Raw genomic sequence first — 12,500 nt, forward strand, 5'->3', positions numbered from 1 at the left:
CTAAACTTTCCTGCTGCGTCAGCGTTTTAAAGAAGAACCTGACAGAGGTTCTCCAGACCAATGTGGTCTCTCCGGGCCTCCATGAGAACTTGTGGTCTCTCCGGGCCTCCACGAGGACTTGTGGTCTCTCCGGGCCTCCACGAGGACTTGTGGTCTCTCCGGGCCTCCACGAGGACTTGTGGTCTCTCCGGGCCTCCATGAGGACTTGTGGTCTCTCCGGTTCTCCATGAGGACTTGTGGTCTCTCCGGTTCTCCATGAGGACTTGTGGTCTCTCCGGGCCTCCATGAGAACTTGTGGTTTCTCCGGTTCTCCATGAGGACTTGTTGTTTCTCTGGGCCTCCATGAGGACTTGTTGTTTCTCTGGGCCTCCATGAGGACTTGTTGTTTCTCTGGGCCTCCATGAGGACTTGTGGTCTCTCCGGGCCTCTATGAGAACTTGTGGTTTCTCCGGTTCTCCATGAGGACTTGTTGTTTCTCTGGGCCTCCATGAGGACTTGTTGTTTCTCTGGGCCTCCATGAGGACTTGTTGTTTCTCTGGGCCTCCATGAGGACTTGTTGTTTCTCTGGGCCTCCATGAGGACTTGTTGTTTCTCTGGGCCTCCATGAGGACTTGTGGTCTCTCCGGTTCTCCATGAGGACTTGTGGTCTCTCCGGTTCTCCATGAGGACTTGTGGTCTCTCCGGGCCTCCATGAGGACTTGTGGTCTCTCCGGGCCTCCATGAGAACTTGTGGTCTCTCCGGTTCTCCATGAGGACTTGTGGTCTCTCTGGGCCTCCATGAGGACTTGTGGTCTCTCCGGGCCTCCATAGGGACTTGTGGTCTCTCCGGGCCTCCATGAGGACTTGTGGTTTCTCCGGTTCTCCATGAGGACTTGTGGTCTCTCCGGGCCTCCATGGGGACTTGTGGTTTCTCCGGTTCTCCATGAGGACTTGTGGTCTCTCCGGTTCTCCATGAGGACTTGTGGTCTCTCCGGTTCTCCATGAGGACTTGTGGTCTCTCCGGGCCTCCATCAGGACTTGTGGTTTCTCCGGTTCTCCATGAGGACTTGTGGTCTCTCCGGTTCTCCATGAGGACTTGTGGTCTCTCCGGTTCTCCATGAGGACTTGTGGTCTCTCCGGGCCTCCATCAGGACTTGTGGTCTCTCCGGTTCTCCATGAGGACTTGTGGTCTCTCTGGGCCTCCATGAGGACTTGTGGTCTCTCCGGGCCTCCATCAGGACTTGTGGTTTCTCCGGTTCTCCATGAGGACTTGTGCCGGCCCTGCAGCCGGTCTGAACTGGTGATTTGTGGGTCTGGTTTTGTCCCCCCTGAGGAACATTAGAATAAGAATGCTGCCAACAGAAAGGAAGCAGCACAAAGGACCAGAGGAGCTGAGTTTGGACGGAGGACAAACCGAGAGACGAGTGAAAAGAAGACGGACACAAAGGAACAATCGTCCTTCTAACGGCTTTGATATATTATACTGAAGACTCCAAACATTGTGTAATTATTTATAAATGAGCGTCTGCAGCAGAAAGACTCTGCAGGTCTCAAACGGATGAAATGGAATAATTAATGCAGACGGAGACGCTTGTCTCATAAAGACGTCTTTAAAAAACACTTCAGCTACAAAATCAGATTTTACTGAAGAGAAGACAGAAACCGTCTGAAGATCACCTTCTGATGGGGGTCTGGACTGATGGTCTGGACTGATGGGGGTCTGGGCTGATGGTCTGGACTGATGGTCTGGACTGATGTGGATCTGGACTGATGGGGGTCTGGGCTGATATGGATCTGGACTGATGGGGGTCACCAACTAACACATATATGTGTATATATACATACAGTAGTGTGTTAATGTAATATAATATATATTTCTGTTCACTTTAAAGAAGTTTGTCTCAGTGTGTGTGTGTGTGGGGGGGGGGGGGGGGGGGGGGGGTGATCCACCGGAGCGTGTCTCCGCCTGGAGTGTGTCTGTGTGTGTGTGTGTGTGGGGGGGGGGGGGGGCTCGTGACTCTTCTTTCTTTCTCTGTTTAATGTTTCTGGTTTTAACTCTGAAGGTTTGGTCCTCTCCTCCTCACAGGGGGGGGGGGGGGGGGGGGGGTCTGCGTGTCGCTCGCGTGGCCGGCCGCCGGCTCTGATTGGCTGTCTGTGATTACCGGCACGCTTCTCTGTGCACCGCGGGCGTCATTATGTTAATGAGCAGCTCCCGCCGGTCATTGTCCCCCCTCCCTATAAAAGCGGGCTGAGGCCGGTCGTGTGCCAGGCTCACCGGCTCACGGCGCGCACGAGTTCATCCAAAGCAAGAAAGACGCTAAGAGGCGCGTGCCGCTCGTCCTGCTCCAGAACTCTCGAGACCCTCTAACTGACTCAGGTAAATCCTCGCGCGTGCCTCCGCTCACCTGCTCATCTCACCACACACACACACACACACACACACACACACACACTCAGGTCCTGACCGCTGCTCTCTTGTCCCCACAGAACCGATCCGCATCATGGACTCCGTGGACTCCGTGGACTCCGTGTACTCCGACATCGACAGCAACAGCTGTGACTTCTTCCCGCACACCGACACCGACGAGGACTCCCGCGGGAGCCCGCGCTCCGTGTCCCCCGAGCCCGAGCAGCAGCCGCAGAAGAAGCGGCGCCGCGGCCGCGGACGCAGCGACGGCACCGTCCCCGTGGTGAGGAAGAACCGGCGCGTAAAAGCCAACGACCGGGAGAGGAACCGCATGCACAACCTGAACGACGCGCTGGACACGCTGCGCGAGGTGCTGCCGGCCTTCCCGGACGAGACCAAGCTCACCAAGATCGAGACTCTGCGCTTCGCGCACAACTACATCTGGGCTCTGTCGGAGACGATCCGCATCGCGGACCTGCAGACGGGCAAACCGGGAGACGCTCCTCTGCTGCTGGGCTCCGCGCGCCTCGGTAGTGACGCGCAGAGCCCCGGTAGCGACGCGCGATGCTGGAGCTCCAGCGACTCCTCGTCCTCCTCATCCCCGTCCTACTGCGCCTCCAGCCCGGGCAGTCCCGCCAGACCGGAGGACTACGGCTACCGGCCGCAGGACGCTCTGTTCGGCTTCCGCAGCTTCGTGCCGGGCGTCTACTGACCGATGGAGAGACTACCGGAGAGACCACCGGAGAGACTACCGGAGAGACTACCGGAGACTCTTACCGGAGACAGAGGACTAAGAATCACTGTTTGCCTTACTATTACAGCTCATTTCATGTTTAAATGAAGAAGAACTTCATTTCTTTTTCGTTTATTTGTATTTTCTGTTTTTACCCAGAAGCCCCTGCACTTTGCCCCCCGTCTCTACTTTCTTGACTCTTGGAGGTGAAAAGTTAATTTTACAATTAGTCTCGTGCTGAAGCAGAACAGAGCGCGTGGAATCGGGTCTGAATGGAAGCCCCCCCCCCCCCCCCCCCCCCCCCCCCCCCGATGATGCTTTTATGATTTTATTTATTTCTCTGTTTTGTTTTCACTCATGAAATCTGTATTTTGTACATAAAGAGATTTTTATTCTATTTACTGTTTTCTACAAGACAAATAAAGTTATAACGTTTCTAAAATAACCTCCACGTGGCTCCTTCTCTTATTCATCACGTCATCGTGACGTCATGGCTGGTTTATGATAATTCATGTGAAGATGACGGTTTGTTCAGCAGGTGGAGACAAGTTAGACAAAGATCGTCTATCGAAGGTTCTTATTTATTTATATTTATACTACAGCACCGATATGTTGTGGCTTTGATTAAAATATGAAAGAGAAATATTAATATTACAATTAATAATATATATTTACTCTGAAGATAATATTTATTGGTTGGAAATATAATACTAAACCTTAAAGTGCTGTAAGATCACTGAAGTCAATATTCAATATTATTTTATAATAACAACAATTGTTATGATTATTATTATTAATCATGATAATATTTGGAGGAACCTCAAAGGTTAATAACAGAAACTCAAGGAGACGGAAATAATAAAGTTACAAGAAAACCCTCGAGCTGAAAGTTTATTAGTAATATTAGTAATATTATTACAGTTATAATATAATTATTACAGTTATTATTATTGTTACCATTATCATTTGTTGACTTTTTTATTGTCTTTATTTTCTAAACATAAGAAACAAAGCCGCAGCATAACGAGTTGTTTCAGTTCAATATTACAAATAAAGATTCTTAGTTTACATGTTTTACGACCATAACATTTAATATTCAAAGATATATTTATGTGTCTTTATGAATAATGATAAGAAACTTTAGCAGAAAAACAAGACTTTATTGTTATTCATAACAAGCTCCGTTATTATTATATTATTATATTATTATATCCATTATTACAGAGAATAAAATGTGAAGCAATGTGAGTCAGAGCTTCTTCTTCTTCTTCACAAACTGAGCGGTTTATTTTCTCGTGATTACGGCCCGATGACTCCGGTTCATTGTTAAAGTGCACGAGGCCGTGCACTAATTGAGCGGATTAACTGTCGCCGGCTCGCGTGCACCTGCAGACTCATAATGAGGTCCAGTAAGTTTGAATTAGATTTCTATTGTGAGAGGATGAAGAAAATCTGTCAACAGAGGAGGAAGAGGAGGAGGAAGAGGAGGAGGAGGAGGAGAGGAAGTCGTGTTGTGGAAGTCTCAGATATCACGGGAAACTAAACGCCGTCATGTCTGGTTCATAGTCCGGAGGATCGAGCTGTATTCACTGTGTCTAGTGAGCCACACGTTGGCTGTTTACTACAGCTGAACACAAAATAAACTGATTTGGCTGTGATTTAACGGCAATAAATCGACAAAAAGGGACTCCGAAATAACTACGTAATGATGCCGATTTGTAAAAAGTCTGAATTCATGTTTTGTTAGTTCAGGACAACAAGCAAAAATCTTTTAAAACACTTGTTTTCTCAATGGAGCTCGGATCAATCGGTGCTAGGCTAAGCTAACATTGTAGCAGCTCCATCAACACTCAACATAACGTCATCTAGACGTAAATACAGCAGCGTCTCTTCATTGTTTGTACCACATGGTTTACACACACATGTCTACACATAGTTTGGTCCGGTCTCTACTGATATGAGGGATCGTAGCTCTGGGTGAACAGCTACAGTATTTGTTTCCTGATTCAACAACGGCAGGACTTCACTGATAGGGGGAGCATCTCAACGCTGATAGGCTATCGCGCTGCAGCGCCACGAAATTTTTTCGCCGAAGTTGAAAAATTTCAACACGTGCGTTTGGGGTGTTTTGGCGAATTTGCATCAATCGCGTCACTCCAGTCTCATCGCGTCTGTGCAGAGACTTTGTGTGTAATCTACTCGCACGAGTAATTCACCCCACGTTTGGTGTGAACGCAGCATAACAACACAGTAACTGCAGCAAAACAAACAAGGTAATAAACACACAATGACCTAACGAAGCCCAGACACCAAGCTAAACCTCTTACTGTGAGAGGACTTCATTGGTCGACGTGATCCGTCAAGGCTTTAGTTAAACTCGGATGCTTATAACCGGCAAAATGTCACCGTTAACGGGGAGAGAACGGGGCGCTATCCGTTCTCTGCCTCAGGATCAAAAACAAAACAAAACATCTGTCATTCGTCCAGCGAACGGCAGACTGTGATTTAGGATTTTCTTTTAAAAGCAGCAAAGCTGTGTTCTTGCCTCTTTCTCCGACACGAGTCAGATGGAAGGATGGTGCGTTCAAGTGCGCTCTGGTGTTTTATCAACTCAGTGACATCCGGTCGTAGAACCAAAAATCAGCTGTGCAGCCACGGCCCTCGACCAATGGGAAGCCAGCGTTTGGCTGAAGATTTCACACCTAGTTGTGATTTCAGCTTCTCCTGGAGTTTGATGTTATCTTCATTTCAAATCAGGCTTTTGGCTGAACAAGCAGGCCCATGGTGAGGCCCAACGGGTGACATCACTTCCTTCTTCATATTTCATTGACGTGACCAAATCTTCAGTCACAGAGACTGTCACAATAAAAGCCTGTCGGCTGTTGAGTCCCAGTGTCTGTGACTGTCACAATAAAAGCCTGTCGGCTGTTCAGTCCCAGTGTCTGTGACTGTCACAATAAAAGCCTGTCGGCTGTTCAGTCCCAGTGTCTGTGACTGTCACAATAAAAGCCTGTCGGCTGTTCAGTCCCAGTGTCTGTGACTGTCACAATAAAAGCCTGTCGGCTGTTCTATCTGTAGGTTTAAAGTGGATTTTTGGTTTCTGCAGGTCTTCAATCAAATAGAACTGAACATGTTTCACCTCAGCAGCTCTAATGTCTTCTGGTCGTCTCTACTGTCTCTACTGTGTCTCTACTGTCTCTACTGTGTCTCTACTGTGTCTCTACTGTGTCTCTACTGTCTCTACTGTCTCTACTGTGTCTCTACTGTCTCTACTGTGTCTCTACTGTGTCTCTACTGTGTCTCTACTGTCTCTACTCTGATTTCAGGTTGTTGAGTCTCAGTAAAATGTTTTACTGTTTTATCACCTCATTAAATATTGATTAGGACGAGATGGAGGAGACAGCAGGCTGTGTGTGTGTGTGTGTGTGTGTGTGTGTGTGTGTGTGTGTGTGTGTGTGTGTGTGTGTGTGTGTGTGTGTGTGTGTGTGGAGGCTCAGCTGTGCCCCCCCCCAGCAGGTCGTTATTGTAACGTGTGATTAAAGTCAAACTCCTGTTAATGGACAACAGATGGAGGAGAACGAGACTCAGAGACACAACAACTGTTTTATGAAAGTTTTCAATTCATCAAAAAGCTCACACACTGAAATATAAAGTAGACGTGTTGAAGTATCTGTGAGGGTAGAAGAAGAAGTGTGGAGCGATGAGGAAACATTAACACATGAAACTTTTCTTCTTCTTCTTCTGTGGTGCTTTATTCAATAAGTTCTCATGGTTTACTGTGTCGGTGAGATCAGAACTCTGCAGGTCTGATCTGATCCTGGATCAGAGCCCTGAGGCGACAGCAGACACACTTACCATCAGCTCTGATCTCAGGTCAGCCGAGCTGCCACTCTAAGGTCACAGAGCCACCTTTAGCCGTTGACCTCTGACCTCTGGCTCACAGCAATCTGCTCAACAACAAGCTCAGAGCAGAGCGGACAACTAAATATATTATTATTACAACAAGAATACATATTTAAGGTTCGATTTCCCGAAATGAAAAGCAGAATAAACAGTTAATAAAAAGAGTTCATTCTGACTAATGATGAAGAAAGAACAACAATCAATATCTGAGATACTAAGAAACACGTTGATGTGGTTCAGACCACATCTACAACTTCCTGTTATTAAATAAAGAGAGACAAGGAGGAGGAAGAGGAGGAAGAGGAGGAGGAGGAGGAAGAGGAGGAGGGGAAGGAGGAAGAGGAGAAGGAAGAGGAGGAGGAAGAGGAGGAGGAGGAAGAGGAGGAGGGGAAGGAGGAAGAGGAGAAGGAAGAGGAGGAGGAAGAGGAGGAAGAGGAGGAGGAGGAGGAGGAAGAGGAGGGGGAAGAGGAGGAGGAAGAGGAGGAGGAGGAGGAAGAGGAGGAGGAGGAGGAAGAGGAAGAGGAGGAGGAAGAGGAGGAGGAGGAAGAGGAGGAAGAGGAGGAGGAAGAGGAAGAGGAGGAGGAGGAAGAGGAAGAGGAGGAGGAAGAGGAGGAGGAGGAAGAGGAAGAGGAGGAGGCTCAGTTCAGAGCAACACATACTGATAATAATGCTGATGGAAACACTGATAATACTGTTGAAAATAATGATTCTCTGGTCTCTCAGGTCTCAGGTCTGAGTTCTCTCTGGTCTCTGGTCGCTCTGGTCTCAGGTCTCTCTGGTCTGAGTTCTCTCTGGTCTCTGGTCGCTCTGGTCTCAGGTCTCTCTGGTCTCTGGTCTCTCTGGTCTCTGGTCTCTCTGGTCTCTGAGGGGCTCTACAGTTTGAGTGGCTCTCACAAAGACAACAGTCGGGTTAATGAGCGCCTGCTCCTCTGCAGCACGCTTCCATTCAGCTCATTGTAAATTCCTCCACATTGTTCTCAATTTGTGAACCCACTTTATGTCCTTTGTCTGAGAGGACTAAAGCTCTCTACTGTGTCCTCCTCCTCCTCTTCCTCTCCTCTGGCACTTTTTACAGCAGTGCTCACCTCATCCTCTCTGAAGGAAGGATTCCTGCAGTCAAAAGCCTCGTGGCCTTTTCCTCCTCTGGATGAAGAGGACTCCTCCTCTTCATCCCCCTCGTCCTCCTCTTTCTGTTTCCTCCAACACTGACAATATGTCCACACTAACGCAACATAATTCTTTGTTTCTGTCCACATTGAGCCAAAACATTACAATGTGAGCACACAAGTTATAATCTTGTGCATTGAGATAAAAATATAGATTTTCCGTTGTTGGTTGTTTTTGCAGGACAAAATACAATTCTATCATTGTTTTTAGTTCATGATGACACGAACACACAACCTGCTCTCATCCAACATTCAGAGCTAAACCTACGAAAATGAATCGAATGAACGAAATGATATCCCACAAAATTATTTTGTATGTTATCCACGTAATTATGAGGCAAAGAGTTTTATTATCTGAACCTAACTAAGTAGTTTAGTTGTCTCAACCTAACTAAGTAGTTTTGTTGTCTAAACTTAACTAAGTTGCTTTGTTGTCTAAACTTAACTAAGTTGCTTTGTGGCCTAAACCTAACTACTTTTGTTGTCTCAACCTAACTAAGTAGTTTTGTTGTCTAAACTTAACTAAGTTGTTTTGTTGTCTAAACTTAACTAAGTTGCTTTGTTGTCTAAACTTTGTTGTCTAAACTTAACTAAGTTGCTTTGTGGCCTAAACCTAACTACTTTTGTTGTCTCAACCTAACTAAGTAGTTTAGTTGTCTCAACCTAACTAAGTTACTTTGTTGTCTCAACCTAACTACTTTTGTTGTCTCAACCTAACTAAGTAGTTTAGTTGTCTCAACCTAACTAAGTTGTTTTGTTGTCTAAACTTAACTAAGTTGTTTTGTTGTCTAAACTTAACTAAGTTGTTTTGTTGTCTAAACCTACATGATAACTTAGTCCGTCAGACAAATGTAGTAAAGTAAAACGTATATATTTACAATATAAATGATAAAGTTCTTCCTCTGTTTTCCCTCATGAACTGCTTTATTGAAACGTGAGGAAGAAGCAGCCATGTTTGTGAGGATGCTCCATCAGCCACATGAAGAAAAGTGAGTGACAACAGAAAGAGGAAGAAGAGACGGACTCACTTTCTCCATTCAGACAGCATGTTTCCACCCTGAGGCCAAAGCAGCTCATCCAGCATCAATAAATGGAACCTGCAGACATCTCTCATCTCATTTATTGTTTCTACATTTGAACTCTTTAACGTGTTTCCTGAAGCTGTTCTGCACATTTTAAATATGTGAGCGAAGAGATGAACCAAAGAGAAAACATGAAGAAAACTGGAGTTTTGATATCATCCCTCTGATGTTGGTGCCGTTTGTGTTAATTAAACCATGTTGGTAGAAACCGGACCTGGATCAGACTCACGGAGACGTGGTTTCTCTGGTTGGATGATGTCACAGAAACAAACAGATCTCGGAGAACAGAGAGGTTCATAGAGAGCTGCCTGATCATCTGATCACCTGACTGCAGAGTTCTCCTCACATCTGAGTTCTACATTTAGCAGTCATCTAAAAACCAGACTGGACCAAAACAGTGTTCTCATGTTCATCTCAGTTCTCCTTCAGCGCTCTTATTGTGAAAGGAAACAGGAAAGGAAAACAGCAAGGGTAGAGAAGGTGAAAGAGGAGAAGAAGAAGAGTGACGGCCTGAGGCCGACTGACCTCCCACAATGTAAAGATATGTTGTCTCCATTTGTAAAGGACACACACACACACACATTCACACACTGTCTCGCGGTTCAACACACACTCATACAGATGCTCATTCACACCATTGCACAATCAGTGACCCACGCTCGCTCACAGGAATACACACTGATTGGCACACACACACACACACACACATACACACACGCACACACACGTGATCTGGAACTGGTATTAAACTGATGACGGCGTGGTGGAAGAGAGGACGAGACAGAGCAGCACAGTCTGATCTCATGAAAAATAAAGCACCGTGTTTCATAGTTATCCCACGAAATGATTTCAGAAATTGCCAAAGTAGTCCTGAACTAGGAAGTATAAAGACCACTAACACTGGAGGGGCATGAGTCCAACAACCAGAGATCCTTCCTCTGTTTGATCCTCACGTGAAACCAGAAGTCTCTTTTTTTAAACCTTACTAAATCTTTTACCCTCTTTTCCTCAAGACGGACGTTTATTTTGAAAAGACTGTAACGACCGGATGCTGCTGCGCGTCTACTTGTGCCATTACGGTACGGGAGCGGCCAAAGAGGGTGCAGAAATAATTTCACAGGTTTTTTATTCCAGATAAAGAAAAATAACAACAGCCACAGATCGGCCAGTTCAGGACTTACATTATAGTTTAATGTTTTAATATACGACATCCAGAGAGTCAACACTCAGATCTACATGAGACACCAACACAACTCTTCTTATTCTTCTGGTTGTATAGATTATTATAATAGGAGTGTGTGTGTGTGTGAGGGTCGGAGGTGAGTAGGTCGACAGGTAGAAGTGGACGATGAAGGACTCTTACAGCAGAGTGAAGAGCTCTAATGATCTCTGAGAGGAGGCTTAAACGCTCTGTCACCTCCAACACACACACACACACACACACACACACACACAGCTCCAGGGCATGTTGGGGGGTGTCAGTTAGTTTCTCTTTAAAAGCCCACAGAAGCAGAACAGAGTCACAGGAAAGTGTCAATCAAGAGAGCAGCCGAGCAGCATGAACACACACACACACACACACACACACACACACACACACATGAACACACACTGTAAAGAGTCAGTGTTGAGTCGTTCATATGAGTTTTTGAGACATTTTAAAAGAGAAAACTCACAGATAAGTGTCAGCAGTCTTTATGTTTCAGAATAAAAGACCCTTCATTGTTTGGTTCTGTTCACTATGAGTCTCATGTTCACTGCAGTCCTGTCTTCACCGCTACGATCGGAAGAATTAATACTCTGTTCAAATAGGACAGAGCTTTGTTTCCTCCTGTGTTTAGCTGTCTGTAGCTATCAGTAGCTGTCATTAGCTGTCTGTAGCTATCAGTAGCTGTCATTAGCTGTCAGTAGCTATCATTAGCTGCCTGTAGCTATCATTAGCTGTCTGTAGCTATCAGTAGCTGTCATTAGCTGTCTGTAGCTATCAGTAGCTGTCATTAGCTGTCTGTAGCTATCATTAGCTGTCTGTAGCTATCAGTAGCTGTCATTAGCTGTCTGTAGCTATCAGTAGCTATCATTATCTGTCTGTAGCTATCAGTAGCTGTCATTAGCTGTCTGTAGCTATCATTAGCTGTCTGTAGCTATCAGTAGCTGGCTGTAGCTATCAGTAGCTGTCATTAGCTGTCTGTAGCTATCAGTAGCTGTCTGTAGCTATCAGTAGCTGTCATTAGCTGTCTGTAGCTATCAGTAGCTGTCATTAGCTGTGTGTAGCTATCATTAGCTGTCTGTAGCTATCATTAGCTGTCTGTAGCTATCATTAGCTGTCATTAGCTGTCTGTAGCTATCAGTAGCTGTCATTAGCTGTGTGTAGCTATCAGTAGCTGTCATTAGCTGTCTGTAGCTATCATTAGCTGTCTATAGTTAGGGCTGGTTCAGGTTTATAGTTAGGACTGGTTCAGGTTTATAGTTAGGACTGGTTCAGGTTTATAGTTAGGGCTGGTTCAGGTTTATAGTTAGGACTGGTTCAGGTTTATAGTTAGGACTGGTTCAGGTTCATAGTGAGGACTGGTTCAGGTTTATAGTTAGGCCTTGCTGGAGGACTTCCTAGGATACACTGAGCTCCTCTCCTCGTATCTCTCCTTCTGTATTAATTCATGTCTCATTAATTCACATCACTAACTTTGTTTCTTCCTCAGAGTCTTTGTGTTTTCTGTCCTCACAGGTTTACATGGATCCTGGTTTTATCTGGACCCTGGTCCTGCTGTCATCTACTCTCATTATTATTATTATTACTCACATTACACTCTGTAACTCTCTGAGGTTTCCTCTCTTCTCCTGTTCTGATGTGAGGGTCAAAGGTGAGAGGATGTCACATGTGTACAGATTGTGATTTTGGGCTCTACAAAATAAATTGAATTAAATATTATAATACAGGAGATATCTTCAGGTGAGGGGGGGCAGGTATGAGCCCCCCCCCTCAGATAGAGATCAGGAAACTGAGCCTCAGAGCTGCTGTTCATGTAAACAGATGGAGGTTCTGCCCTCTGCTCTCTCTGCTCCACCAGATAACCTCTGAACCTCCACTGATGCACCTGTAGCCCCCCTCACCGTGTCCTCACCGCGTCCTCACCGCGTCCTCACCGCGTCCTCACCGTGTCCCCACCGCGTCCTCACCGTGTCCTCGCCGTGTCCCCGCCGTGTCCTCACTGTGTCCTCACCGTGTCCTCATC

General features: G+C 46.1%; 1 protein-coding gene across 1 annotated transcript; it reads left to right on the top strand.

Moving 5' to 3' along the window:
* Positions 1–2,480: 2,480 nt before the first annotated feature.
* On the top strand, positions 2,481–3,098 carry neurog1 (neurogenin 1; the record flags this gene model as incomplete). Its single annotated transcript, XM_079167567.1, has 1 exon — positions 2,481–3,098. The coding sequence occupies one exon, from the start codon at positions 2,481–2,483 to the stop codon at positions 3,096–3,098; it is 618 nt and encodes a 205-aa protein (XP_079023693.1).
* Between the last annotated feature and the right edge of the window lie 9,402 nt (positions 3,099–12,500).

This window comes from Pholis gunnellus (assembly GCF_910591455.1).
Source record: "Pholis gunnellus genome assembly, chromosome: 10".
NCBI lineage: Eukaryota > Metazoa > Chordata > Actinopteri > Perciformes > Pholidae > Pholis > Pholis gunnellus.